Raw genomic sequence first — 26021 nt, 5'->3', positions numbered from 1 at the left:
ACTTGCCTGTCACAAAATTTTTCTGTAGGCACTCGCCTTCATTTGGTGACTAACTTGCCCGGCCTTGCCACTTCCTCTAGCTTTATAATGCATCTTTTGTATGAATATATATCGCTAAATACACTTGCTGACTCATGCATGCATTTCATGTAAGGTCTCTTTTGAAAGCATAGATTGGCCGGGGGGGGGGGTGGGAGGTCGGGGTACCAGGTGGTGGGTATTATAGAAGGCACGGCTTGCATGGAGCACTGGGTGTGGTGAAAAAATAATGAGTACTGTTTTTCTGAAAATAAATAAATTGAAGTTGTTAAGCAAAAAAAAAGGCATAGATTTAACTTCTCTGGACTATAACATAGGGATCTTTCCTTACTTTCTAAATTAGGTACTTTAGTTAGAATGTTAAGATCTCCATTTTGTAGAACCGTAACTATCTTGAAAAACTGTTGCATAACTATTTTCAAGAGCTCTGACTAATCCTGAAGAGGTTTCCAACCATTATGAGAGGGGAGAAGCTGATCACTGCTATAAACATGAATTCATGCATCCTAATGGTTGCTTTACCCCTGAGAGGCTAGTTGCAAAACATGTAAGGCAACTCCTGAGCCCCATAGGTATATGGGGGTGAGGGTCGGTAACAAATGCCATAAAAGAGCAACAACAACAAACCCTGATGAGAGTACTAGGAACAGTCATTTTAATTTAATTATATTTTTAAGGATCTTATTTATTTGAGAGCATGCGTGTGCACACACGTGCACAAGTGAAAGAGAGAGAGAGAGTGCACAAGTAGGGTGAAGGTCAGAGGGGGAAGCTGACTCCCTGCTGAGCAGGGAGCCCGATGTGGGACTTGATCTTGGGACTCTGGGATCCTACTCTGAGCCAAAGGCAGATGCTTAATGACCGAGACTCCCAGGTGCCCCCGGTCATTTTTATTTTAAAGCACTTTCACCCTTGATCAGGGTGTCTCAGCCAAGTCTCTATTGACATTTGGGGCATCCCTGACCTCTAGCCACCAGAGGCCAGGAGCACCTCCCCAGGTTGTGAACAATCAAAACTGTCTCTAATATTGCCGAATGGCACCTGGGGGACAAAATCATCCCCTTGCTGTCTACTGAGAACCACTGCCCTAGAGTAAGAGGTTCTAAAAATTTAAATTGGAAAATAAAAAAGACGGCTTTACTAAGATGTAATGCACATACCACACAATTCACCTTTGAAAAGTGGTTTTTAAATGTATTTACAAGGTCAAGCAACTATTACTGCAATCTAATTTTAGACCAATTTTGTCCCCCCTGAAAGAACTTCATGCCTATTAGAAGTCAGCCCTTATTCCCCACCACCCCAGGCAACCACTAATCTACTTTCTGTCTCTATGGACTTGCCTGTTCTGAACATTTCATATAAATGGGATCATACAACTTGTGATTTTTGTGACTGGTTTCTCTCATAATGCTTTCAAGGTTCACCTACTTTTTAGCATGTATCAGTACTCCATTCTTTTTAAAGGCTGAATAATATTCCATTGCATAGATAAACCACATTTGGTTTATCCATTTATCAGTTATTGGCCATTTGGTGTGCACCTACCTTTGGGCTATTTTTTTTTTTTTACTATTTTTGGATTTTATTTATATTCAAGTTAGTTAACATATAGTGTGTTATTAGTTTCAGGGGTAGAATTTAGTGATTCATCACTTGCATAGAACATCTAGCACTCATTATAACAAGTGCCCATCACCCATTTACCCCATCCCCCCACCAACCTCCCCTCCAGCAACCCAGTTTGTTCCCTAGAGTTAAGGGTCTCTTATGGTTTGCCTCTGTCTTGGTTTTTATCTTATTTTATTTCTTCCTTCCCTTCCCTTGTGTTCATCACTTTTGTTTCTTAAATTCCACATATGAATGAAATCATATGGTATTTGTCTTTCTCTGACTAACATATTTTGCTTAACATAATACACTGTAGTTTCATCTACATCACACAGATGGCAAGATTTCATTCTTTTGATGGCTGAGTAATATTCCATTGTATGTGTGTGTGTATTTATATGTATATATATTCCATATACCACTTCTATACATATATACCATATATGTAATGGAATATAATATACACACATACACACCCACACCCCCCCACATACCACATCTTCTTTATCTATTCATCAGTCAGTGGACATCTGGGCTCCGTCTATAGTTTGACTATTGTGGACATTGATACTCTAAACATTGGGGTGCTTGTGCCCCTTCAGATCACTCTGTTTGTATCCTTTGGATAAATACCTAGTAGTGTAATTGCTGACTTGTAGGGTAACTCTATTTTTAAATTTAAAATATATATTTTTTGAAAGATTTTATTTATTTGACAGACAGAGATCACAGGCAGGCAGAGAGGCAGTCAGAGAGAGAGGGGGAACAGGCTCCATGCCAAGCAGAGAGCCCTATGCGGGGCTCGATCCCAGGACTCCAGGATCATGACCCAAGCCGAAGGCAGAGGCTTCAACCCACTGAGCCACCCAGGCACCCCTATTTTTAACTTTTTGAGGACCCTCCATACTGTTTTCCAGAGTGGCTGCACCAGCTTGCATTCCCACCAACAGTGGAAGAGGGTTCCCCTTTCTCTGCATCCTGGCCAACATCTGTTGCTTCCTGACTGATTAATTTTAGCCATTCTGACTGCTCTGAGGTGGCATAGCACTGTGGTTTTGATTTGTATTTCCCTGATGATGAGTGATATGGAACATTTTTTCATGTGTCTCTTGGCCATCTGGATGTCTTCTTTGGAAAAGTGTCTCCACAGAACACTGGTGTGGGGAGAGAGGAGGTGCGGGGCAGAGTTCCTGGGGACACAGCCTGCATTTCTGTGCCTCAGAGATTTCTAAGACCTTTCAACAAATTAAAAAAAAATGAATGATTATTAGCTAATCTTACAACTTTAATCAAAAAGGAGGAAAGCAGTCTCTTCCTTTGTGCTGCCTGTGGAGATGGCAGCCGTCTCCTACTTGGTATCATGGCTGCCCTCAGAACCCTTGTGAAGCCCAAGATCATTACAAAGAGGACCAAGCATGATCTCAGGGTCCTGGGATCGAGCCCTGCACTGGGCTCTCTGCTCAATGGGGAGCCTGCTTCCCCCTCACCTCTGCCTCCCTCTCTGCCTACTTGTGATCTCTCTCTCTCTCTCTCTGTCAAATAAATAAATAAATAAAATCTATTTTTAAAAGATTTTATTTTTAAGTAATCTCTACACTCTACATGGGGCTCAAACTTACCACAGCAACAACAACAACAACAACAACAACAACAAAAAGAGGACCAAAGAGTTCATCTGGGACCAGTCAGACTGATAGGTCAATATTAAGCGCAACTGGTGGAAACCCAGAGGCATTGACAATAGGGCACAGAAGAATCAAGGGCCTGACCTTGATGCCCAACATCAGTTACAGAAGCAACAAGAAAGCAGAGCACACACTGCCCAGTGGCTTCCAGAAGTTCCTAATCTATCTCAGGTGCTGCTGATGTGCAACAAATCTTACTGTGCCGAGGCTGCTCACAATGTCTTCTCCAAGAACCACCAAGCCACTGTAGAAAGAGTAGCCCAGCTGTCCATCAGCATCACCAATTCCAATGCCACGCTGCGCAGTGAAGAAATGAATAGATAGCTCATGTGCATCTCATATTTGTGTTAATAAAACCATAAAACTACCCAAAAAATGGAGAAAAGCACGAAACAGTTTGGCAGTTGCTGTCTGCTTATTTGTGTCTAGGGCACCTCCATGTTTTGTCTCCCAAATTAAAACCTTATTCTTTATCTCTTCCAGGCCCCATGTTTCAACTTGCATGCAATGTGTTTTTAGTTTGCTATCTCCTATCCAGGTCCAGTTCTACCATCTGGATCTCTACTTTTACCTCCTCATTCCGTGATAATCACAGTCCCTTAATTGGTTCCTCTGCAGCCTCTTTCTAGTTTCTCCTTCTCTTGCCTATCTAGTCTGTCCCAGCCTGGCTAAACTTTAAAACAGCATTGCTGTGATTTGATCTCCACCTTTTGGTCAACCACAGGAATTCAAGTTAATTCAGTTCAATTCAATTCAGCTCAATTCATTCATTCATTCATTTATCAGATATCTTTGAGGCCCGGAATTTATCGTGCTGGGAATTCTGGAGGAGTTCCAGATATGCATTAGAGTCCCTGTCTTTCATTAGGACAGATAAGACAGTTAACAAAATACATCTGAGGTAGTATGTGGTAAGAGCCATTGGAATGGTACAAGCACAAAGATAGTTAGAGATCTTTGCTGGTGGGTGAGACTGTGGATGTCTTTCTGAATGGGATGCACTGAAGAATTGGTACGAATTCTTTGCATGGAGATGGTGGTAGCAGGACATCTGGGGGAAAGGAGGGCATAAGCAAGGGCATGGAAATAGAAAAGCACAGATGATAGAAGAGTCAAATAATTGAAGTAGATGAGTAATGAAAGATCAAGTAGTGCAGTCATGTAGAGCAGAGAGAGTGGAAGGCTTTGAAAGCCAGGCCAAAGGGTTTGAAGTGCATGTGGTAGACATTGGAAAACAAGTGATCTGGGGTTTCTCTGTCATTACAGCATTCCTGGCTTATTGCTAGGAGATGCTATGATGCAGCTGAGAAGGTTCTAAAGTGAGGCTTTGGGGAATCCATGAGCTTTTGCCATGAGCTCCCTTCATGATTTCTTCTGGCTGCTTTATCTCTTTGGACCGGGTTTTCCTTGTCAATAAATCCAAGTAGGTGGAACAAAATGATCTTCCCAGCATCTCTGCTCCTGACTGTAAGCATGGACACAGAAGTCCTCATGCTATTTGAAGAATTAGGGATGTTGTGCTAAGGGCTGTGAAAAAATGGCAAGGCTCATTTGTGGGATTTCCATGGAGAAATGAGTCATACTTGGAAACACTGGAAAATAAGAAAATATTTGTTTATAGTCAACCTCCTGCACATATTTTTCCTTTAGTGGCTTCCTTCCCAACCTTAATATAGAAGCTTATAAAATTCTTCAGAGATGAAGCGTATGTGCTTTGCCTCATCTTCGTATCCCTAGTGCATAGCACAGTGCCTGGCTCATAGCCTCTCAGTAAGACTCTGCTATATGAATAATTTCTTCCAATTCCCATCAAAACCTGCTTTCAGAAAGGAAAAATGTAAGCAAATTCATACTAAGGTATAAATGGCTGATAACCATTTAAATTATGACACCTATACTAATAGAAAATTTTCTTAAAAGGAATGGAATAGCCCTTTGCTAAAAACAAAATCCAGCTTTAATAGTGGCATACATAGACCTGAGGGAGGTTTCAGGATGGTAACATGACGTTCCTAGCTGGGTTCCTAGTCACTAGTACCCTTTTTTTCCCCAAAAGGGGCCCCTCAATTTCCACCTAGAAGCTAAATCTTGCCTCATTTTCTACAAATGCAATCTGTTCTCAGTGGAAATTTTGGGAGCTCTGCTTGCTTCTTTTCTTTTTTAAAGATTTTATTTATTTATTTGACAGAGTGAGAGAGAGCACAAGCAGGGGGAGCAGCAGGCAGAGGGAGAGGGAGAAGCAGACTCCCCGCTGAGCAGGATCCCAACCTGGGGCCAGGTCCCAGGACCCCGGGATCATGACCTGAGCCGAAGGCAGACACACAACCGACTGAGCCACACAGGCCCCTCTCTGCTTGCTTCTAAGTTGATTTCTGGGTCTTTTTAGCCCATTTCACAGAACTGGGCTTCTGTTCTGTTTCTTTAGCCTGAGTATCTGTCATGATGATATATCCCTTCCCCTGGATTAATTCAGATTAGAGCTCTGTGCTTATTTCTTTCCAGTATGTCCTAATACCTTTCCCCAACTGACTACCATGGAATCAAGTTTTGGTTACCATAGCCAGTCCAGTACCCATAGTCTTGCCCCCTGTTGTAAGATGCCCCCAAGTCTGACTGACAACCTGCTTAGACTTCCAAGAGTCATATCCATATGTAGCCTGCTCCTTGAACTCTGCAACTATATCCTGAGAACTAGGTAGAATGCTTGGCACTTCAAATTGGGGCTTTCTCTGCCACCTCACCCAACTCACCTAACTACTGACCTGGACTGCCCTCTGCCATTTGCTGCCACAACTCTTCGGCATTATATTCACCTGGCCTCCACATCTGAAGGTGAGCCAGCTCCATTGTGAGAAGGGTTTAGTGAGTCTACTTCTAGGCTCTGGCATGTCTTTTTTTGTTTTGTTTTGTTTTAGGATTTTATTTATTTATTTGACAGGGAGAGGCAGCGAGAGAGGGAACAAAAGCAGGGGGCGTGGGAGAGGGAGAAGCAGCAGGGAGCCTCATGCGGGACTCGATCCCAGGACCCCGGGACCATGATCCAAGCTAAAGGCTGACGCTTAATCACTGAGCCACCCAGGCACCCCTTGGCTCTGGCTTGTCTTACTTGAACTTATGTTGCCATGCCCTGGAAGATGGCAAACAAGGGCCATTTATATGAAGCTCCTGATGTCAGACCCTGGAGATAATAGCTTATCCTGCCAGATTATAAAGAAAGCCACATGGCTAACATCTTCCTGTGGGAGTCACCTAGGCAACTGAGGCTGTCTTGTGGTCACAAGATAATAATCTTCCATATGGATATTTTTCTCTAGTTAGACACCTTTTACTTGATTCAGATCTGTTTTATATTTCTCTAAAATTCTCTTCCTTGACACCTGGGAAAGTTGACTTAACTTCTGACTCTGATCGTCCATCTGCTTCCTTGTGTTATGCGCTTATTGCATTCAGCTTAAGCAGAAATGAATTTCATTGGCAGAGGGGCCCATTATATACACAGGGTAGGGAGATTTCTTTGTGGTACAATTTCAGGCATTCACAGAAAATTTCTACACTCAAACATTACATGGATGCTAACTGCACCATCATTATTTCCATCTAAGCTCTTTAATGGATGTGGCTCAGTTTCTAGCCCATGTTTTCAGAGACTCAGAGTGACTTGATAGAAGGAAACAGAAACAAGGCAAAAACTGTAGTTAGTAATTATTATGACTGCTGGCCTTTTGGATCCTCCCTATCATACACTGATGTTTTTAGAGGAATTTACTAGCTTGCACAATTGGGAAATGCAGTGTTCTATGCTTTGAGACACAGCTGGATCTCGGGGCTCAAATTGCATTATCAGGGCTCCTCATGTTTTCTTCCTTGGTAGGCAAGAAAGTTCCCAAGGGGAACTCTGATTGGCTGACTTGTGTAATGTGATCTCCCTTTATCCAAATATTGTGCCTAAGAGGGATGCTGATGCCGACTGGCCAGCTTAGGTCACAGGAAGCCCAGCCTAATGGTCAGAAGGGGCAGACTTTTGGGGAGGGGCAATAGATTTCTTAAATTTTTTTTTTATTTTGAAATAAGTATAGACTTGCAGGAAATTACAAAAATGGATAACCTCAGCCTCATCTAGCTTCTCCCAATGGTGACATCTTACCTGGCTATAGTATACTATCAAAACTGGGAAACTGACATTGGTATATTACTGTTAGAATATAGACCTCATTCAGTTTTTACCATTAAAAAACCCTGCATTTGTGTGTATGTGTGTGTATGTGTGTAGTTTTATGCTACTATCACAGTCAAGATCCAGAACTGGTCCATCACCACCGAAGAACCCCTTCATGTTACCTCTTTGTATTCACTCTATCACCACCCCTTCTCCAAACCGGCTGTACCATCCTACATTCACACCAGCAATGTATGGAGATCCAGTTTCTCTGTGTCCTCAGCAGCGTTTGGTATTTATCACTATTTTGTTATTTCAACTGTTCTAATAGGTGCCTGGTGATAGCACATGTTGGTCTTTTTTTTTTAAGATTTTATTCTATTTATTTGACAGACAAAGATCACAAGTAGGCAGAGAGGCAGGCAGAGAGAGAGGAGGAAGCAGGCTCCCCACTGAGAAGAGAGCCCGATGCGGGGCTTGATCCCAGGACCCTGAGATCATGACCTGAGCCGAAGGCAGAGGCTTAACCCACTGAGCCACCCAGGTGCCCCACATGTAGGTCTTAATTTACATTTCTCTAATGGCCAGTGATATTGAACATTTTCCCAGATACTTGCTTACCATCTATATTTCCTTTTTGGTGAAATGTATGTTCATGTCTTTTGCCATTCCTAGGTGGATTGTTTGCTTTTTATTGTTGTGCTCTGAGAGGTTTTTATATATACTAGATAGAAGGCCTTGGTCGGATATGGGGCCGGCAAATATTTTCTCCCAGTCTGTAACAAGTCTTTTCATCTTTTTTAAAAAAGATTTTATTTATTTATTTATTTGTGAGAGAGAGAGAGATAGAGAGAGAGAGCACAGGCAGACAGAGTAGCAGGCAGAGGCAGAGGGAGAAGCAGGAGCCCGATGTGGGACTCAATCCCAGAATGCTAGGATCATGATGTGAGCTGAAGGCAGCCGCTTAACCAACTGAGCCACCCAGGCATCCCTTTTTTTGTTTTTTAAAAAATTATACTAGGTATTTAGGATAGTTATACTTTATTATTTTTCTTTTTTCTTATTAATTTATTTATTTTCAGAAAAACAGTATTCATTATTTTTATACTTTATTTATTTTTAAAAAAGATTTTATTTATTTATTTGACAGAAAGAGACACAGTGAAAGAGGGAACACAAGCAGAAGGAGTGGGAGAAGCAGGCTTCCTGCCAAGCAGGGAGCCCGATGAGGGGCTCAATTGCAGGACCCTAGGATCATGACCTGAGCCAAAGGCAGACATTTAATGACTGAGCCACCTAGCCACCCCATCTTTCATCTTTTAAAAAAAAATTATTTATTTATTTATTTGACAGAGAGAGAGAGATCACAAGTAGGCAGAGGGACAGGCAGAGACAGAAGGGGAAGCGGGCTCCCCACTGAGCAGAGAGCCCGATGTGGGACTCGATCCCAAGACCCCAGGATTATGACCTGAGCCGAAGGCAGAGGCCCTAACCCACTGAGCCCCCCAGGTGCCCCATCTTTCATCTTTTTAACTGAGTATTTCAATGGAAACTGTCTTTAATTTTGATAAAGTCCAATCATCAATTTTTCCTTTTAAGGATTGTGCTTTTGGTGTCAAGTTTAAGAACTTTTATTGAGTCTGAGGTCCCAAAGATTTTTTCCTATGTTCTGATTCTAAAAGCTTGTTTCTAAAACAGTTTTACATTTTACATTAACTCCATGATCCATTTTCAGTTAATTGTACAAGGTTTGTGATTCAGGTTAAGGGTTTTTTTGTTTTGTTTTGCTTGTAGATATCCAGTTGCTCCAGCACCATTTGTTGAAAAGGCTATGGTTGGGGCGCCTGGGTGGTTCAGTGGGTTAAGCCTCTGCCCTTGGCTCGGGTCATGATCTCAGAGGTCCTGGGATCAAACCCCACATCAGGCTCTCTGCTCAGTGGGGAGCATGCTTCCTCCTCTCTCTCTGCCTGCCTCTCTGCCTCCTTGTGATCTCTCTCTGTCAAATAAATAAGTAAAATATTTAAAAAAAAAAGAAAAGAAAAGGCTATGGTTCCTCCCTTGGATTGTTTTTGCATCTTTGTCAAAAAACAGTTGGGTGTTATTTGTGTGGGTCTATTTATGGGTTTTTGATTCTGTTCCATTGATTATATCTGTATCTCTGTTAATACAGTAATTACCTTGATTACTATAGCTATGTAGTAAGCACTTCATCAGGTAGAGTGATCCCTCCCAACTTATTCTTTTTAAAAAATCATTTTATTTTTAATTAAATATTTTAAAATTAGCTTAAAACTTAATTTAAATTAAAAATCAAGTATGTTTTATTTAAAATTTTATTTTAATATTGCTATCTTAAGGTTTGTGCCTTTCCATATAAATATTATTTTGTTTTATTTTACTTTTAAGATTTAATTATCTGAGAGAGGGAGAGAGAGCATGAGCAGGGGAGGGGCAAAAGGAGAAGGAGAAGCACACTCCCCACTGAGCAGGGAACCCTACACTACACGGGGCTTCATCCTGGGAACCCGGGATCAGGACCTGAACTGAAGACAGACACTTAACTGACTTCAGGCACCCCTCCATATAAATTTTAGAATAAGCTTGTCTATGTCTACAGAACACCTTGATAGGGAATACATTAAACCTATAGATTTGGAGAGAATTGGCATTTTTATTATTTTGGATCTTTCAATCTATAAACATGGAATATTTCTCCATTTATCTAGGTCTTTGATTTCTTTCATCAGCATTTTGTAATTTTCAGCATACAGGTCCTGTACACACTTGTAGATCTTATAGTTATGTCTTGAACAACATGGTTTGAACTGCATGGGTCTATTTATATCTGGATATTTTACAGTACAGTATTGTAAATGTAAATGTATTTCCTCTTATGGTTTGCTTAAAAACATTTTCTTTTCTCTAGCTAACTTTGTTGTAAGAATACAGTATATGATACACATAACATAATACACAAAATATGTGTTAATTGACTGTTTATGCTATTGTAAGGCTTCTGGTCAATGGTAGGTTATTAGTAGTTACATTTTTGGGGAGTCAAAAGTTATACAGAGATTTTCAGCTGCACAGGGGTCAGCACCCCAGCCCCTGCATTGTTCTAGGGTCAACTGTATATCTAAGTATTTCATTTTCTTTGACACAAACATAAGTGGTACTGTGTTTTAAATTTTGGTTTTCACAAGTGTGTTGTATGTATGTATATATATATAAAACATACATACATACAATTGGTTTTTGAGTGTTGACTTTGTATTCTGAAACCTTGCCAAACTCACTTATTAGTTCTGGGAGGAGGTTTTAGAAGGTTTGTTTGTTTTATAGATTTCTTGGAATTACTTATACAGAGCTTTACAAATAGGGATACTTTTATTTCTTCATTTTAAAAAAATCTGCATAAGCTGGTGCAGCCTCTCTGGAAAACAGTATGGAGGTTCCTAAAAAAGCTGAAAATACACCTACCTTATGACCCAGCAATTACACTGTATTTACCCCAAAGATACAAATACAGTGATCCGAAGGGGCACCTGCACCCCAGTGTTTATAGTAGCAATGTCCACAATAGCCAAACTATGGGAAGAGCCCAGATGTCCATCGACAGATGAATGGATAAAAAAGATGTGGTATATGTCTACAATGGAATATTACACAACCATCAAAAATGAAATCTTGCCATTTGCAATGACATGGATGGAGCTAGAAGGTATTATGCTGAGCAAAATAAGTCAGTCAGAGAAAGACAATTATCATGTGATCTCTCTGATATGCAGAATTTAAGAAATGAGGCAGAGGATCATAGGAGAAGAGAGGGAAAAATGAAACAAGATGAAACCAGAGGAGACTCTTAATCTCAGGAAGCAAACTGAGGGTTGCTGAAGGGGAGGGGAGTGAAAGGGATGGGGTGGCTGGGCGATGGACATTGGGATGGGTATTTGTTGTGATGAGCGGTGGGTGTTGTGTAAGACTGATGAATCACAGACCTGTACCCCTGAAACAAATAATACATTACATGTTAAATAAAAAAATAAAAAATAAATGCAGTAAAGACAAAAAAATCTGCATTTAAAATTTATTCTATTTTTTCTTTTGCCTTTTTGTCTTATTCCACTGTTAAGAGCTTTAAGTAGAATGTTGAGTAAGAAAGATGGGTAGGGGCACCTGGGTGGCTCAGTGGGTTAAGCCTCTGCTTTCGGCTCAGGTCATGATCTCAGGGTCCTGGGATCGAGCCCCACATCAGGCTCTCTGCTCGGCAGGGAGCCTGCTTCCCCTTCTCCCTCTGCCTGCCTCTCTGCCTACTTGTGATCTCTCTCTGTCAAATAAATAAATAAAATCTTAAAAAAAAAAAAGAAAGATGGGTTACATACATCCTTGCTTTGTTCCTCATCTTATGGGAGAAGCATTCAGTCTTTCCCTATTAAATACAATATTAATTACAAGTTTTTATAAATATTATTTATCAAGTCAAGGAAATTTTTCTCTATTCCTAGTTTGATGAGTTTTCTTTTTTTTTTAAATCATGAATGGGTTCTGGATTTTGTAGATGCTTTTTCTGCCTCAGTATCTCTTCTTAGTGAACTGCTTCTTTTACCATTATGTAATGTCCTTTGTTTCTAGTAATTATCTTTGCTCTGAAGTCTACTTTATTTCTTTTAAGATTTATTTATTTATTTATTTGACACAGAGAGAGAGAGAGAGATCACAAACAGGCAGAGAGAGAGAGAGGAGGAGGCAGGCTCCCTGCCAAGCAGAGAGCCCAATGTGGGACTCGATCCCAGGACCCTGAGATCATGACCTGAGCCGAAGGCAAAGGCTTAACTCACTGAGCCACCCAGGCGCCCTGAAGTCTACTTTAATATTAATACGGTCACTCCTGCTTTTTAAAAATTAATGTTTGCATTATATTCATATTTCTATCCTTTTACTTTTCACCTACCTATATGATTGTATTTGAAGTGGGTTTCTTTTCCTTTTTATTTTTTCAAAGATTTTATTTATTTATTTGACAGAGTGCAAGAGAGCACAAGCAGGAAGAGCAGCAGAGGGAGAGGGAGAGGCAGGCTCCCCACTGAGCAGGAAGCCCGTTGTGGGGCTCTATCCCAGGATCCTGGAATCATGACCTGAGCCAAAGGCAGATGCTTAACCGCCTGAGACACCCAGGTGTCCCTGAAGTGGGTTTCTTACAGACAGTATATGATTAGATTAATTTTTAAAATCTATGCTGCTAATATCTCTTTTAATTGGTATAATTAAACTATTTATATTTAAGTTAATTATTGATATGTTAGGGCACAAGTTTGCCATTTTATTATATTTACGTGGCCATAATTATGTTAACACTGATTATTGCTTTAACCCCAAACCATGATATAAATCTGCTGGGAAGATGGGAGGAAGGCAAAGCATGTGTGCAAAATGCTGGAAGATAAGAGGTAGATCTTTATCTTCTATAGTAGGAAGTCAACTTATAATAGATAAAATTGAAAATAATAATATCAGTATAATAATAGCACTGATAAATAGAGGTAAATAATTTAAGGAAATAGTTAAAAGGGTTGAATGTGGTTGCCTCTGGGGAATGAGAATTAGAGATGGGTAAGAGTAGAACAAGACATTGCATTTTTTGGGGCACCTGGGTGGCTCAGTTGGTTAAGTGTCTGCCTTCGGCTCAGGTCATGATCCCAGGGTCCTGGGATCAAGCTCCATTTTGGGCTCCCTGATCAGTGGGGTGCCCGCTTCTCTCTCTGCCTGTTGCTCCTCTGCTTGTGCGCTCTCTGACAAATTCTTTAAAGAAAAGACATTGCATTTTTATTTATTTTTTTAATTAATTAATTTACTTAGGATTTGTATTTATTTGACAGAGATCACAAGTAGGCAGGGGGTGGGGAGTAGACTCCCCGCTGAGCAGAGAGACTGATGTGAGGCTCAATTCCAGGACCCTGGGACCACTACCCGAGCTGAAGGCAGAGGTTTTAACCCACTGAGCCACCCAGGGACCCCAGACATTGCATTTTTAAAAGCCTTAGAAAGTATCACTAGACTTTTAGAACTTTATAGCTATATTGCTTGATAAAAATACGTTTAGTAAATCTAAATTTAAAAATAATAAATTATTTTTAAATACAGTTTTCATTAACCCTGTCTGCCCCTTGGAATTGTCTAGGTGAACTTTTAAAAATACCAATTATCAGGCCCACCTTATTACCAATCAAGCTGGGACTGGGGTTCAGGCATCAACATTCAAAACTCATTTCCCAGATTATCTGAACGTGTATGTGGGGTTGAGGATGGCTGGTTTAGAATATATATTATGTTCTATATATTAGACCTTTGGTAAAATGTTAGTTGTAGGGAGAAAGATAAAACATGAAACTCAGGCGCCTGGGTGGCTCAGTGGGTTAAAACCTCTGCCTTCGGCTCGGCTCCGGTCATTGTCCCGGGGTCCTCGGATTGAGCTGTCTGCTCAGTGGGGAGCCTGCTTACCCCTCTCTCTCTACCTGCCTCTCTGCCTACTTGTGATCGCTGTCTGTCAAATAAATAAATAAATAAATCTTTAAAAAAAAAACAACAACCATGAAGCTCTTATCATCTTAAAATCAAGCAACTTGGGGCGCCTGGGTGGCTCAGTGGGTTAAAGCCTCTTCCTTCAGCTCAGATCAAGTCCCCCATCCGGCCTTCTGCTCAGCGGGGAGCCTGCTTCCCTCCTTTCTCTCTGCCTGCCTCTCTGCCTACTTGTGATCTCTGTCTGTCAAATAAATAAATAAAATCTTTTTAAAAAAATCAAGCAACTTATTAGAGATTGGTGGATCAGTCATTTTTGGAAGGCCCTGCTTGAGAGAAATTAAAGACGGGCTAAATATTTGTAGATGGCGAAGCAGAGGGAGCAAAAGGGCATTAGAGCTGCAATTTAGGGCCTTGCAGGTCTGCCTCATGTGATTAAAAGTACAAGAGGCTGGGGCGCCTGGGTGGCTCCGTCGCTTGGCGTCTGCCTTCAGCTCAGATAATGATCACAGGGTCCTGGGATCAAGCCCCACATTGGCCTCTTTGCGGGGAGCCCGCTTCTCCCTCTCCCACTTCCCCTGCTTGTGTTCCCTCTCTCACTGTGTCTCTCTGTGTCAAACAAATAATTTTTTTAATCTTTAATTTAAAAAAAAAACTACAAGAGGCTATGGCAGTTTATATTTTCCAAGTCCATAGAGAGATAAAATCAGAAGGGAAAGAAAGAAGAAAACATTAACTCCTAAATCGAGAATATTCTGTGGTTCTTACAGTATCACTTAAAATATTTTATTATACAAAGTGGCCCTTGGTACCTTCTCACATCCTCTCTTTGGGCCTCCATCAGCATTTGGTGGTCATTACTAATGGACTCATGTACCAAGATAGAAGATAGTGGAGGTGTGTCTGAAGAAGAAGACGAGACAATCAAGAGACCAAAAGAGGGTCTATACTATACAGGTGTCCAGAAGGATGTACATTCAGGAAAGCTGCAAAAGTTAGAAGACACACCTCTCTCATCCCAAGAGGTAACTACAAAACGTGCCTCTAAAGAGAATCATAGCATTTTAAAAACTGTATAATTCAGTGTGCTTTTTAGTATATTCACAAAAATGTGCAACCATCACTACTAACTAATTCTAGAACATTTTCAACATCTCCCAAAGAAATCCTGTACCCGGGGTGCCTGGGTGGCTCAGTGGGTTAAGCCGCTGCCTTCGGCTCAGGTCATGATCTCAGGGTCCTGGGATCGAGTCCCGCATCGGGCTCTCTGCTCAGCAGGGAGCCTGCTTCCCTCTCTCTCTCTCTCTCTCTGCCTGCCTCTCCATCTACTTGTGATTTCTCTCTGTCAAATAAATACATAAAATCTTAAAAAAAAAAAAAAAAGAAATCCTGTACCCATAAGCAGTCATTTTGCCCATTCTCCCCTCCTCCCAGGCCCTGGTCGTTGCTAACTTCTTTTCTGTCTCTATGGATTTGCTTATGTTGACCATTTTATTTCAATGGGATTGTACAAAATTTAGCATTTTGTGCCTGGCTTCCTCCACTTTCCATAATGTTCTCAAGGTTGGACCATGTTATACCAAGTATTAGTGCTTTACTATGGCTGAATAATATTCTGTTGTATTGGTGTGCCACATTTTGTGTATCTGTTCATCGGCAGATGGACAGTTAGGTGATTTCCATTTTTGGTAACTGTAAATAATGCTGCTGTGAACATTTGTGTACAAATCTTTTGTGTGGACATATGTTTTCATTTCTCTCGGGTGTATACCAAAGAACAGGATGCTGGGTCATATGGCAGTTCAATGTTTAACTTTTTGGGGAACTGCTGACCTGTTTTCTACCCCAGCTGCACCATTTTATACTCCCATCAGCAATGTATGAAGGTTCCCATTTCCCTGCCTGTCAACACTTATTGTCTGTCTTTAAAGTATTGCCATCCTAGTGGGTGTGAAGTGGTATCTCACTGTGGTTTTGATACGCATTTTCCCTGATTCCTAAGGACAGTTGGGCATGTCTTCATGTGCTTCGTGGTCATTTGTAGATCTTCTTTAGAGAAATGCCTATTCAGGTCCTTTGTCAGGTTACCTGCATCCTGCATGGCAGGTCAACCCACAACCTTTGTTGCAGTTTGCCCCAAACCATCAGAAATTCATCAACAGCTGCCAGCTTCCCTCTTGTTGGCTCCAGCTTTCAACTCAGCACTCAACAGGGAAAGCCAAATCTGCTTCCCAAACCAATCACATAAGATCCGGCTTCTTAGTAGCCATGCTCCAGCTTTTAAAAAAATAATAATTTATTTGGGGGTGGGGGAGGGGCAGAGCACAAGAGAGTCCTAAGCAGCCTCTGCACTGAACATGGAGCCCAAGGCAGGACTCTGTCTCAGGACCCTGAGATCATGACCTGAGCTGAAACCAAGAGTCAGACGCTTAACGGACTGCGCCACCCAGGCGCCCCACAGCCCGCTTCCAGCTTTTCCTACCAACAGCCTCCCATCAGAACCGAGAGACAGCTATACAAATGGGCAGTGATCAGACCACATATAAAAATAGAACTTGGGGACGCCTGGGTGTCTCTGCCTTCGGCTCAGGTCATGATCCTAGGGTCCTGGGATTGAGTCCTACATCTGGCTCCCTACTCCGCTGGGAGCCTGCTTCTCCCTCAACCTCTCTTTCTCTCTCTGTCTCATGAATAAATAAATAAAATCTTTAAAAAAAAAAAAGAACTTGGCTCTACAACCTGCAGCAACCTGCCCAGGAAAACAGACCCTTATCAACAATAAACAATAAACAGGAAGCCAACCTGCTATAAATCACACACCTTCTGTAACAACCAGCCCTAAGTGGCCAGGACTTGATTAGTAACTGACAAGCTTCCTTCATTCTCCGGCTTTTAAATTCGGACCAACGGGAGAAAGCGAAGTATGTACTCCGAACCAATCATCTAGGAAGCCCTGCTTCTAGTTAATCCGCCTACAGCTTCCCCATGCCAATGGCCTCCCATCAGGGCACGCCTGAAGCCTTCTCTCTCTTTTTTACTATAAAGCTTTATCTTCTCTGTCTGCCTTTGAGTCTCTGCTGAAAGGCAAGTGATGGTGTATGACACCCTTGCTCTCAGAAGCTGAGAATAAATGGCCTTTGTTTTTCTCATTTGGTTTGTCTTCATTTCTTTCCACAGGGCATACCTGACGTCCTTCCTCTTTTTTTTTTCCCCTATAAAACTTTCCCAGGGACGCCTGGGTGGCTTAGTTGGTTAAGCAGCTGCCTTCGTCTCAGGTCATGATCCCAGCATCCTAGGATCGAGTCCCACATTGGGCTCCTTGCTCAGCGAGGAAGCTGCTTCTCCCTCTGCCTCTTCTGCCACTCGGCCTGCCTGTGTGCTCTCTCTCTCTCACAAATAAATAAATAAAATCTTTAAAAAAAAAAAACAGAACTTTCCCACTCTGCTGCCTGCTTTGCATCTCTGCCAACCGTAATTGATGATGCCTGACTCCCTTGCTACAGCAAGTTCTAAATAAATCGCTTTTTTTTAAAGTTGTTGTTCTTATTTGGGTGGTTTTCGTTGATTGTCACAGTGGGACTGCCAGATAAAATATGGGATGCCCTGTGAAATTTGAATTTCAGATAAACAACAAACAATTTTTAGTATGACTATGTCCCAAATACTGCGTAATTGTGATTTGTTCAATCTAGAACCCGAAGCATATGTAAAAATGTAACTCCACACAGAATTCTCAGAGAGGAGCATCTTGACACAAGGCAGCCAAATAATTCTGCTTGGCTGAGCCCTCTGGTTTGCTAAATGCCAATTAAATGACACTTCTAGTTTCTGTTGTGTTGTGTTGTGTTTCTGTACCAGAAAAGAGCTTCTCCTCCAATCAGTTCATGTTTTGATTTGTCTCTATCAAGCTGGGAGACTTTCAAGTTACTGTCTGGGCTTTAGTCCCAGAAAATACAAGGCATTTTATTCTAGAAGTCCTTTGCTCCATGTGTGTTAGTTAGAGTGGCTTCCGTGGTCCCTGCTGCCGGTCTCCCCATGCTCTTCTGTGCGAGTCATGTCATTTCAGTTGCCCAAGTCCCTAGAGGTTCACGGATTTATTTTTGTCCCAACCAGATGGCTCCAGGTTCCTGTGACTGCATAGGAGTCTTTCGGATTAACTTGTTTATCTTTTCCAGTGCCCGGGGTAAGGGCAGATCTTCATGAAGCACGTTTGTCAGCAGGATAAGCCGTTCACCACCACTGCTGCCTGGAAACCATAACCGAAGTTATTAGATTTCATATACGCGTTCATAATCTCCATAGCAAAAGCTGGAAGGGGATAGTTGGCTTGTTTTTTGATGCCCCCTGTGGAAAGGCAGCCCCTGACAGAGCTCTGCAGAGAGGAAGGGGACTCTACAGGGGGCGCCAGACACTCCCCACCCCACCCCCCACACACTGAGCCCTTCTTCGCCTTTAAGGAGGTGGGCATGAAAAAGAGAAGCAGAATATCTTTAATGAGACTAATAAACCTGAAGGTAGGTGCGATGTTTAAAGAAACAATAAGTCAAACCTGGCACAGGCACTATTTCACTGTGAAATTAAGGAATTGGTCCACAGTGAACACTTGGCTTTTATTAAAAAAATAATCTCCACACATTCCCACACAATGGAAGCTCTCTTACATGGGCCCAGGATAAAGCTGACTATGCCCTGGTCAGCGCAGGTTTTGAAAACTTGAAAAACACGCTGGAAGTCACCCAGTACAAGATTCGGGGGCCTTGATACTTAAACAGGTGCACCTGTGCTCACTTGCCCAGCCAAACACATAAATCCAGGAGTTATGAATGACTCTTGTCAGGGGTTTAGTCACCACAAACGTTTATTGTTCAAGATGCCGAAGGACTCACAATGGACACAGATTGTTAGATGATTGTTTCTCATTCCTAGGTCAGTTCCTCTTAGGGCCCTACCCACACAGTGCAGAAGCCAAGTGCACTCGGGAACGGCAGGGGGAGCTACTTGGCCTTTATCCCAGAGAAACCAAATTTCTGACTTTGGGGATCTAGCTGGACGACTCTGCGCCTTTTTCTGGCGGGCCTCAAGAAACTCAAAGGCTACTAAAGTAGTATGCTTGCCTCATAAGCCAATCAGAGGCTTCTGCCTACAAAAGCCATTAGGACATAGTGCTGTCCACAAAGAGTACTATTATATAAAGGCAAAAACATGCTGGAAATACTGTCCTGATTTAATCTAGACCTCGGAAAGCTAAGCAAGGCAGTGACAGATGAGTTCTGCGTGTGTTTGGGGGTGGGGTGGGGAGAGAGTTAGGGTACAAACAGAGTAAACAAAAGGAGAAGCCAGGAAGAACAAGGAACTTTTATGAAAGGGGGAGCAAAGTGGGTGTTGCAAGAGGGGATGTGAGAGAATGAAGAATAGAAAGGAAATGTCAGGGGCGCCTGGGTTGCAGTTGGCTAAGTGTCTGACTCTTGATCTCTGCTCAGGTCGATCTCAGGGTCGTGGGATTTAGCCCCATGTCAGGCTCTGTGCTTGGTAGGGTCGGCTTGAGATTCTCTCTCTCCCTCCCTCTGTGCCTCCCCCACCTCTCTCTCCTCTCTCTCTAAAATAAAAATAAATAAATCTTTTAAAAAAGGCAATGTCAATGATAGGGAACTGAAATCGCAATGATAGCAGCTACTATAAATTTCCTGCTTTAAATCTGCTAAGTGCTCTTCACCAAATATCACGAGTAAAGCACACTACTCTGATGTAGGTATGGTCATTCTTATTTTACAGGTGAGGAAAGTGAGGCCCAAAGTGCATCTATAGCTCAAGGTTTCAATCTAGGCTATTGACCTGTAACACATCATGCTGAGGAATTCGACTGGGCACCAGAAGGAGCTAAGATGCAGGTTTCCGATGACCAGGTCAGTCTGCCTCTGTTCCTCCACACCTTTAAATCTTCCTGCATTAAGCACCCCTCACCCTCCTTTGCCTTCCCACCGTTTATTCATATCGTTAAGCTCCACCATGGCCATATTCATTGTTCTTATTTTAAAAGGTTTTACTTACTTATTTGACAGAGAGAGAGGGAGAGAGCACAAGCAGGGGGAGTGGCAGAGGGAGAGGGAGAAGCAGGATTCTATCCCACGATCCTGGGATCATGACTTGAGCTGAAGGCAGACACTTAACCCACTGAGGCCCCCAGGTGACCCTGTAACACTTCTAGAGTGCCTGATGTGAACACCTTCATCATCAACTTCGCCTGGGAAGGAAGCTTTTCTGCAAATGTGCAGAATGCAGTGCTGGGCACTGGCACTTTTGTGATCTTTCTTAATTTTCTCTACGTGTATAGTGTACATCCCCATTTTTCAAGATAAAAAAACTGAGGCCCATAGAGGTTAGAATAGCATGTGTCCAAGTGTTAGAGTAAGCAATCATTTTCTTTCTTTCTTTTTTTTTAAAATTTTATTTATTTATTTGACAGACAGAGATCACAAGTAGGCAGAGATGCAGGCAGAGAGAGTGAGGAGGAAGCAGGCCTCCTGCCGAGCAGAGAGCCCGATGAGGGACTCGATCCCAGGACCCCGAGATCATGACCTGAGCCGAAGGCAGAGGCTTTAACCCACTGAGCCACCCAGGCGCCCCTAAGCAATCATTTTCTTAAGATTTTATTTATTTATGTATTTATTTGTTAGACTGACAGTGAAAAAAAGTTCTCCAAGGTATATTATGAAGTGACATAAGCAAGATTCAGAGTATTATGCAAACTTTATGTAAAGGTGTGTTTGTGTGTACATATCTAGAATACCTCTAGAAAGAGATACAAGACACCAGTAATCTTAGTTGCCTCTATGAAGGGAAGGGAACCAGATGGGATGGGGCATGGTATGGGAGGGGGATGGTTTGGGATAGGGAAAGACAGTGGTGTTTTGTTATAAAAGCTCCTGGTTGGGCACCTGAGTGGTTCACAGTTGGTTAAGCTGCTCACTTTGGCTCCCCTGCTGACTGCGGGTCTGCTTGTCCCTCTCCCTCTGTTTTCCCCTCCCCACCCCCAGTCTTGTGCTCTCTCTAATTTTATTTCTTTATTTATTGGGGTTGGGAGGGAGAGGGAGAGGGAGAGAATCTCAGACTTCACACTGAGCACAGAGCCATATGCGAGGCTCGATCTCAGGACCCTGAGATCTTGACCTGACCTGAAACCAAGAGTCAGACATGCAAATAACCGAGCTAACCTGGCACCCCAGTTAGTTAGGTTTTAACAGAAAGCCTGGAGGCCAGAGAACATGGTCATGCCTGCTCTGGGAAAGTTAAGAGACCTGCCCTGGCAGCATTCCAAAAACAAAGCCATAAAGAGCAGGATCAAACCAGACAGGCCCATGACAAAGAAAGCCAGACACCCTGACCAAGTAAAGGAGGAAAGGTATGAAACAGGCTCCCAAGAAATCCCATCCCCAAGTAATAAATATTCCACCCCTCTTGAACAACTGTAAGTGAAAGATAGAGACTCAAAACCCCAGGGAGCTCAGCTTTCCCCTGGAGCTCACCTGCTCTTGAATCTTGGGAGTGTACTCTTTAATAAGCTTTTCCCACTTGTGCTGCTCAACCACCATGTCTGGTCTTTCCTGCAACAAGAAAGCCTTTGGTGACTTGCAGGGATGGGCTGGGTAGAGGCTTCAGGGCCTGGGGATCTCCCCAATCCACCTGGTAACAAAAGAATGACCCAAAGATATATTGTTGATTATTATTGCACTGATTTGCTTGAACACAAAACACGAGTAACAGATTGATTTTATCAAACTATGGATTTATCTAGCAGAAAGATGAGAGAGGAAAGAAGGAAAACCACAGCCATATTTGGAAATGGTGAACATTGTTTTCCTCTTGTGGGGTAAGCTGGCAACCAGCAAAAGGTCAACTGGGGGTGTTCTGCCCTTGGGCAGCAGACTGGGTCCTGGGGGGGTGGGGAACCAGTGTAGATGTTTATGGATTCCCAGGGAACCTTGGGAATTTAATTCCCAGCAATGTGTGACAGGCTGTGTCTGTGCTACATCTGTCACTGTCTTCTCTGTCTCAGCTCTGCTAACCAGATACCAGCAACTTTCCCAGAATTTTTCATCTACACCTCTCAGTCACTCAGCACTCAGCCGGGTTGACCATGAGGGCTGCGGGTTCCTTCTGATGATGATCATGAGTTAACTTTGGGATCATGGCTATGCAGCAGCATTTGAGAACCTGGACATTAGGGGTGACTGGGTGGCTCAGTTGTTAAGTGTCTGCCTTTGGCTTGGGTCTTCATCCCAGGGTCCTGGGATTGAGCCCCACATTGGGCTCCCTGCTTGGCTGGAAACCTGCTTCTCCCTTTCCCACTCCCCTGCTTGTGTTTCCTCTTTTGCTGTCTTTCTGTCAAATAAATAAATAAAATCTTTTTTTTAAGATTTTATTTTTTTGACAGACAGAGATAGCAAGTAGGCAGAGAGGCAGGCAGAGAGAGAGGTGGGAGGGAAGCAGGCTCCCTGATGAGCAGAGAGCCCAATGCGGGGCTCGATCCCAGGACCCTGGGATCATGACCTGAGCTCAAGGCAGAGGCTTTAACCCACTGAGCCACCCAGGCGCCCCTAAATAAACAAAATCTTTAAAAAAAAAAAAAAGAACCTGGATGTTAGATGGCGAAGGAGAGCAAAAAGCCTAAGGATGATCATAACAATAAGAAATGTTAAAATCCACTGAATGTCCAATTTCTTCGTTTGCCTAAGCCCAACCTGGAGAGCAATTCATGAGGATTAATTTCATCAATATTGGTTAAGCAAGCAGCTATTTAGTTAATTGATTGTTCCACTTCTAAGGTATTCATTGGGTGCAATAAAATGTGTTGCCCATTGCCCAGACTCAACTTTGGCTGGTGAGCAAATAAAACTTCTATCTGATAAATTTATGCTCATCTATTATACTTCTAATGCTTGCACTATTTCTTTTGCTGTTTGAGCCAGAGTCTGATATAAATTATGGATAACATGATCTAGTTCAGGAACTCCTAGCTAGAGCATAAATCCTTGCACTAATCAGTGAAATAATGTCTTGGATACTCCTGGTAAGGGAATATGTCAAAATAGTAATAAAATGAGAGCACAAGGAAGTTCAGCTTTGAATGCCTGGAAAGGCTGAATGAGTATACTCAAAAAGTATAGGCATATTTTAATATGGCAAGCATAGGAAATCCATCTGATTACACCAAAAGTACATCCCAGGGTGCACACTGAAGAGGCACAAACATATTGTTTATGGTACACTGACAATGCATTTCATGTACTCATGAGTGCATACCCTGGAGTTTAAATGCAGTACGTGTAGTTAAGGGCACCTGGGTGGCTCAGTCGGTTAAGTGTCTGCTTTCGGCTCAGGTCATGACCCCGGGTCCTGGGATCAAGAAGCCCTGCTTCTCCCTCTCCCTCTGCCTGCTGCTCCCTCTGCATGTGCTCTCTCTCTCTTTCAAAGGAATAAATGAAATATTTTAAAATGCAGTATGTGTAGTTAAAAGACCTGAAAGGGTCCTTTCTGGTGTAGCTCTAAGGTGTCGTTTTACTGGTGTCTCTTCCCAACAACCCTAGTCACCCAAAGACAAATCATGTAAGGGTCTATCTGGGAATATTCTCCTTGAGAATGCACTTGTACCTGTTGAGCATACGATGTTGTTTTTGACAATATTTGATAAGCTAGAAGTGTTAATAAGGTGGAGCCTGATAGAGGAGGAATCACCGTAATCTCATGGGTCCTTCTGGAATCATTTCATGTGAGGGCTTCTAAGGGTTTTGAGACGAAGATCACATTATCATTAGAACTAATGGCTAGATTTTATGTCAGGGGAAATTAAACTTTTGTGGAAATTGGGATGATTTTGGTTTTAAAAGATCATCAGTCCATTCAGTTCTGTCAAAATTTAATAGGTCAATATGATTAAGGAAGTTTTTATTTTAATGGAGGTACTTTACACAATTTCTTAAGTATTTCACCTGTAAAGTGAGATTCCCTGTCACTGGAGGGTAATGAATATACTATCCAAGTGGAAAAACAAAATCTATTATTGGTTTTTGTTTGTTTGTTTTGGCAATATATATTAGCCTTTCAGTAGGAGAAGACTACAATCCAAACATAAAACTAATAAACCATTACTCAAGTGTTGCAGGGATGGAAAAACTTTTCCTGTACCCTTTTATGTTCAGTGCATGGGGCTTGCAAATTAAATTGACAAAAGACAGATAAGCAAGACAAAACACTGTTTTTTTAAAATTTTTTATTTTTTAGACAGGGGGATAGGGGAGGGACAGAGGGAGAGGGAGAAGAAGACTGCCTGCTGAGCAGGGAGCCTGAAGAACCCCAGGACCCTGGGATCATGACCTGGGCCAAAGGCAGACACTTAACTGACTGAGCCACCTGGGTGCCCTGGAGAGAGAAATCCAGCATGGAGCCCAACACAGGGCTCTATCTCACAACCTGGAAATCATGACCTGAGCTGAAATGAAGAGCCAGATGTTTAACCGATGGAGCCACCCTCGTGCCTCAACCAGTTCTTTTTTTTTTTAAACACACACAGTGTAAAAAAAAAAAAACACACACACACAGTGTACATACAGCAGAAGTGCTCAGTGATAAGTAACTCAGAAAGGTGGTTAGAATTGGGAGGCTTATATACCTGACTTAGTAGAGAAAAGGGAAGGGGGAAAGGCTCTTATGAAAAGAACAAATAGGTTTCTTAGGAAAGACAAGTTTTAGGAGAACAAATGGGAGCTAAGATAGTTTGTGATGTTTGTTTATTATGCAGGTGCAAGTGGTCTTTCCTTTTGCTTCATGGCCATGAAACTTCCCTGGAGAGGGGATTTATGGTAGATTTACTCTGGGTCTCTCTCTTGGGAATAAATCTGAAGCAGGAATTTGTGGAAGCCTCAGTTACCAGAAGTTTCTACTTTGAGTCAGATAATGGAAGCTCTGAGAGAATTTCTTTTGACATCTGTTGATTCTCAATTGCCTTCAGCCAAAAAATAATTTTTATGCCAGAGTTGCAGATTTTGGGGTGGCATATTCTATTCTCCTTCAGTGTTGTTCAAAATTTTGTGATTTGGGCTGAAGGGTAGCAGAATATGGCACCCTAAAATATGCCTCTTTGACATGCAGATTATTTTGAGCTGATTTTTTTTTTTTAAAGAAAAAGAAGACACAGGAGAATCTCTGAAAACAGAGCTGAAGGAACTTTTTGTAAGGGAAATCTCCATTTGTAGGGGTGTCTCCCTCTTTGTACCAGGAAGAGAAGGATGATTTATTTTCAAGAAACTCACTTCAATTGAGAATAAGCCTGACTTAAATCCGCATAACAACCTTATTGTACTTTTCCTGGGAAGTTTCCATAACTGCTCCTCCCACTCCAAAATCTTTCTTTTGTCATTAACTGAAGATGATATTTAAGCTGGTGGCTTGGGCCATTTGGGGGAGTTTTATTGTTTTTCTGGGTATCTCCCATGTATATGTGAGGTATACATGTTATTAAACTTCTGTTTGTTTTTCTCTTGTTAGTCTGCCTTGTATTACGGGGAGGTCTTGGACAAGAATCTAGAAGGGTAGAGGGAAAATATTTTCCTCCCCTACAGAGCAATTGAATAAAACCCATTTGAAAATGTTCAAATGTTTTGTTTTGTTTGAAAGTAGGCTCCGCATCCAGCATGGAACCCAGTGCAGGGCTTTTATTCACAACCCTGAGATCAAGACCTGAGTTGAGACCAAGAGTCAGCCGCTTAACTAACTGAGCCACCCAGGCACCCCATTCAAATGGTTTTTGAGGCAGGGTATCTGAGCTCTGCTTTTCTTTATAGCTTTTCCTGGGTTATGATAGTGACAGGGCAAGACTTGGCCATGTTTCTGGAGTAAAATTTCCTCACCAATATTTTCATAAAGTTTGAACCAATTTCTCTTTACCATTGTGAATAATTTCACAGAGAATACATTAAACGTCTGGAGATGGTCTCTGGGGACATTAAGCAGCCATCTTG

At 42.1% G+C, this 26021-nt stretch overlaps 1 protein-coding gene and 1 pseudogene across 3 annotated transcripts in view; both read left to right on the top strand.

Annotated features, from left to right (window-relative positions):
- The window catches only part of PAGE4 (PAGE family member 4), a 143160-nt gene that overhangs the window by 6903 nt on the left and 110236 nt on the right, over positions 1–26021 (top strand). For 2 of the 3 annotated variants that reach the window (XM_044235494.1, XM_044235490.1), the window contains exon 2: positions 19780–19910. The exons of the other annotated variant lie outside the window; for it this stretch is intronic. In XM_044235494.1, coding sequence (XP_044091429.1) covers positions 19890–19910 — 21 coding nt within the window. In that variant the 5' untranslated portion in view covers positions 19780–19889. The remainder of the gene's footprint in view (positions 1–19779; positions 19911–26021) is intronic. 3 annotated transcript variants of the gene reach the window in all.
- LOC122896650 lies at positions 3011–3659 on the top strand (annotated as a pseudogene).

Source organism: Neovison vison, chromosome X (assembly GCF_020171115.1).
Source record: "Neovison vison isolate M4711 chromosome X, ASM_NN_V1, whole genome shotgun sequence".
Classification (NCBI taxonomy): Eukaryota; Metazoa; Chordata; class Mammalia; order Carnivora; family Mustelidae; genus Neogale; species Neogale vison.
Note: the sequence above shows the minus strand (reverse complement) of the source record. Positions and strands in the feature narration are given on the sequence as shown.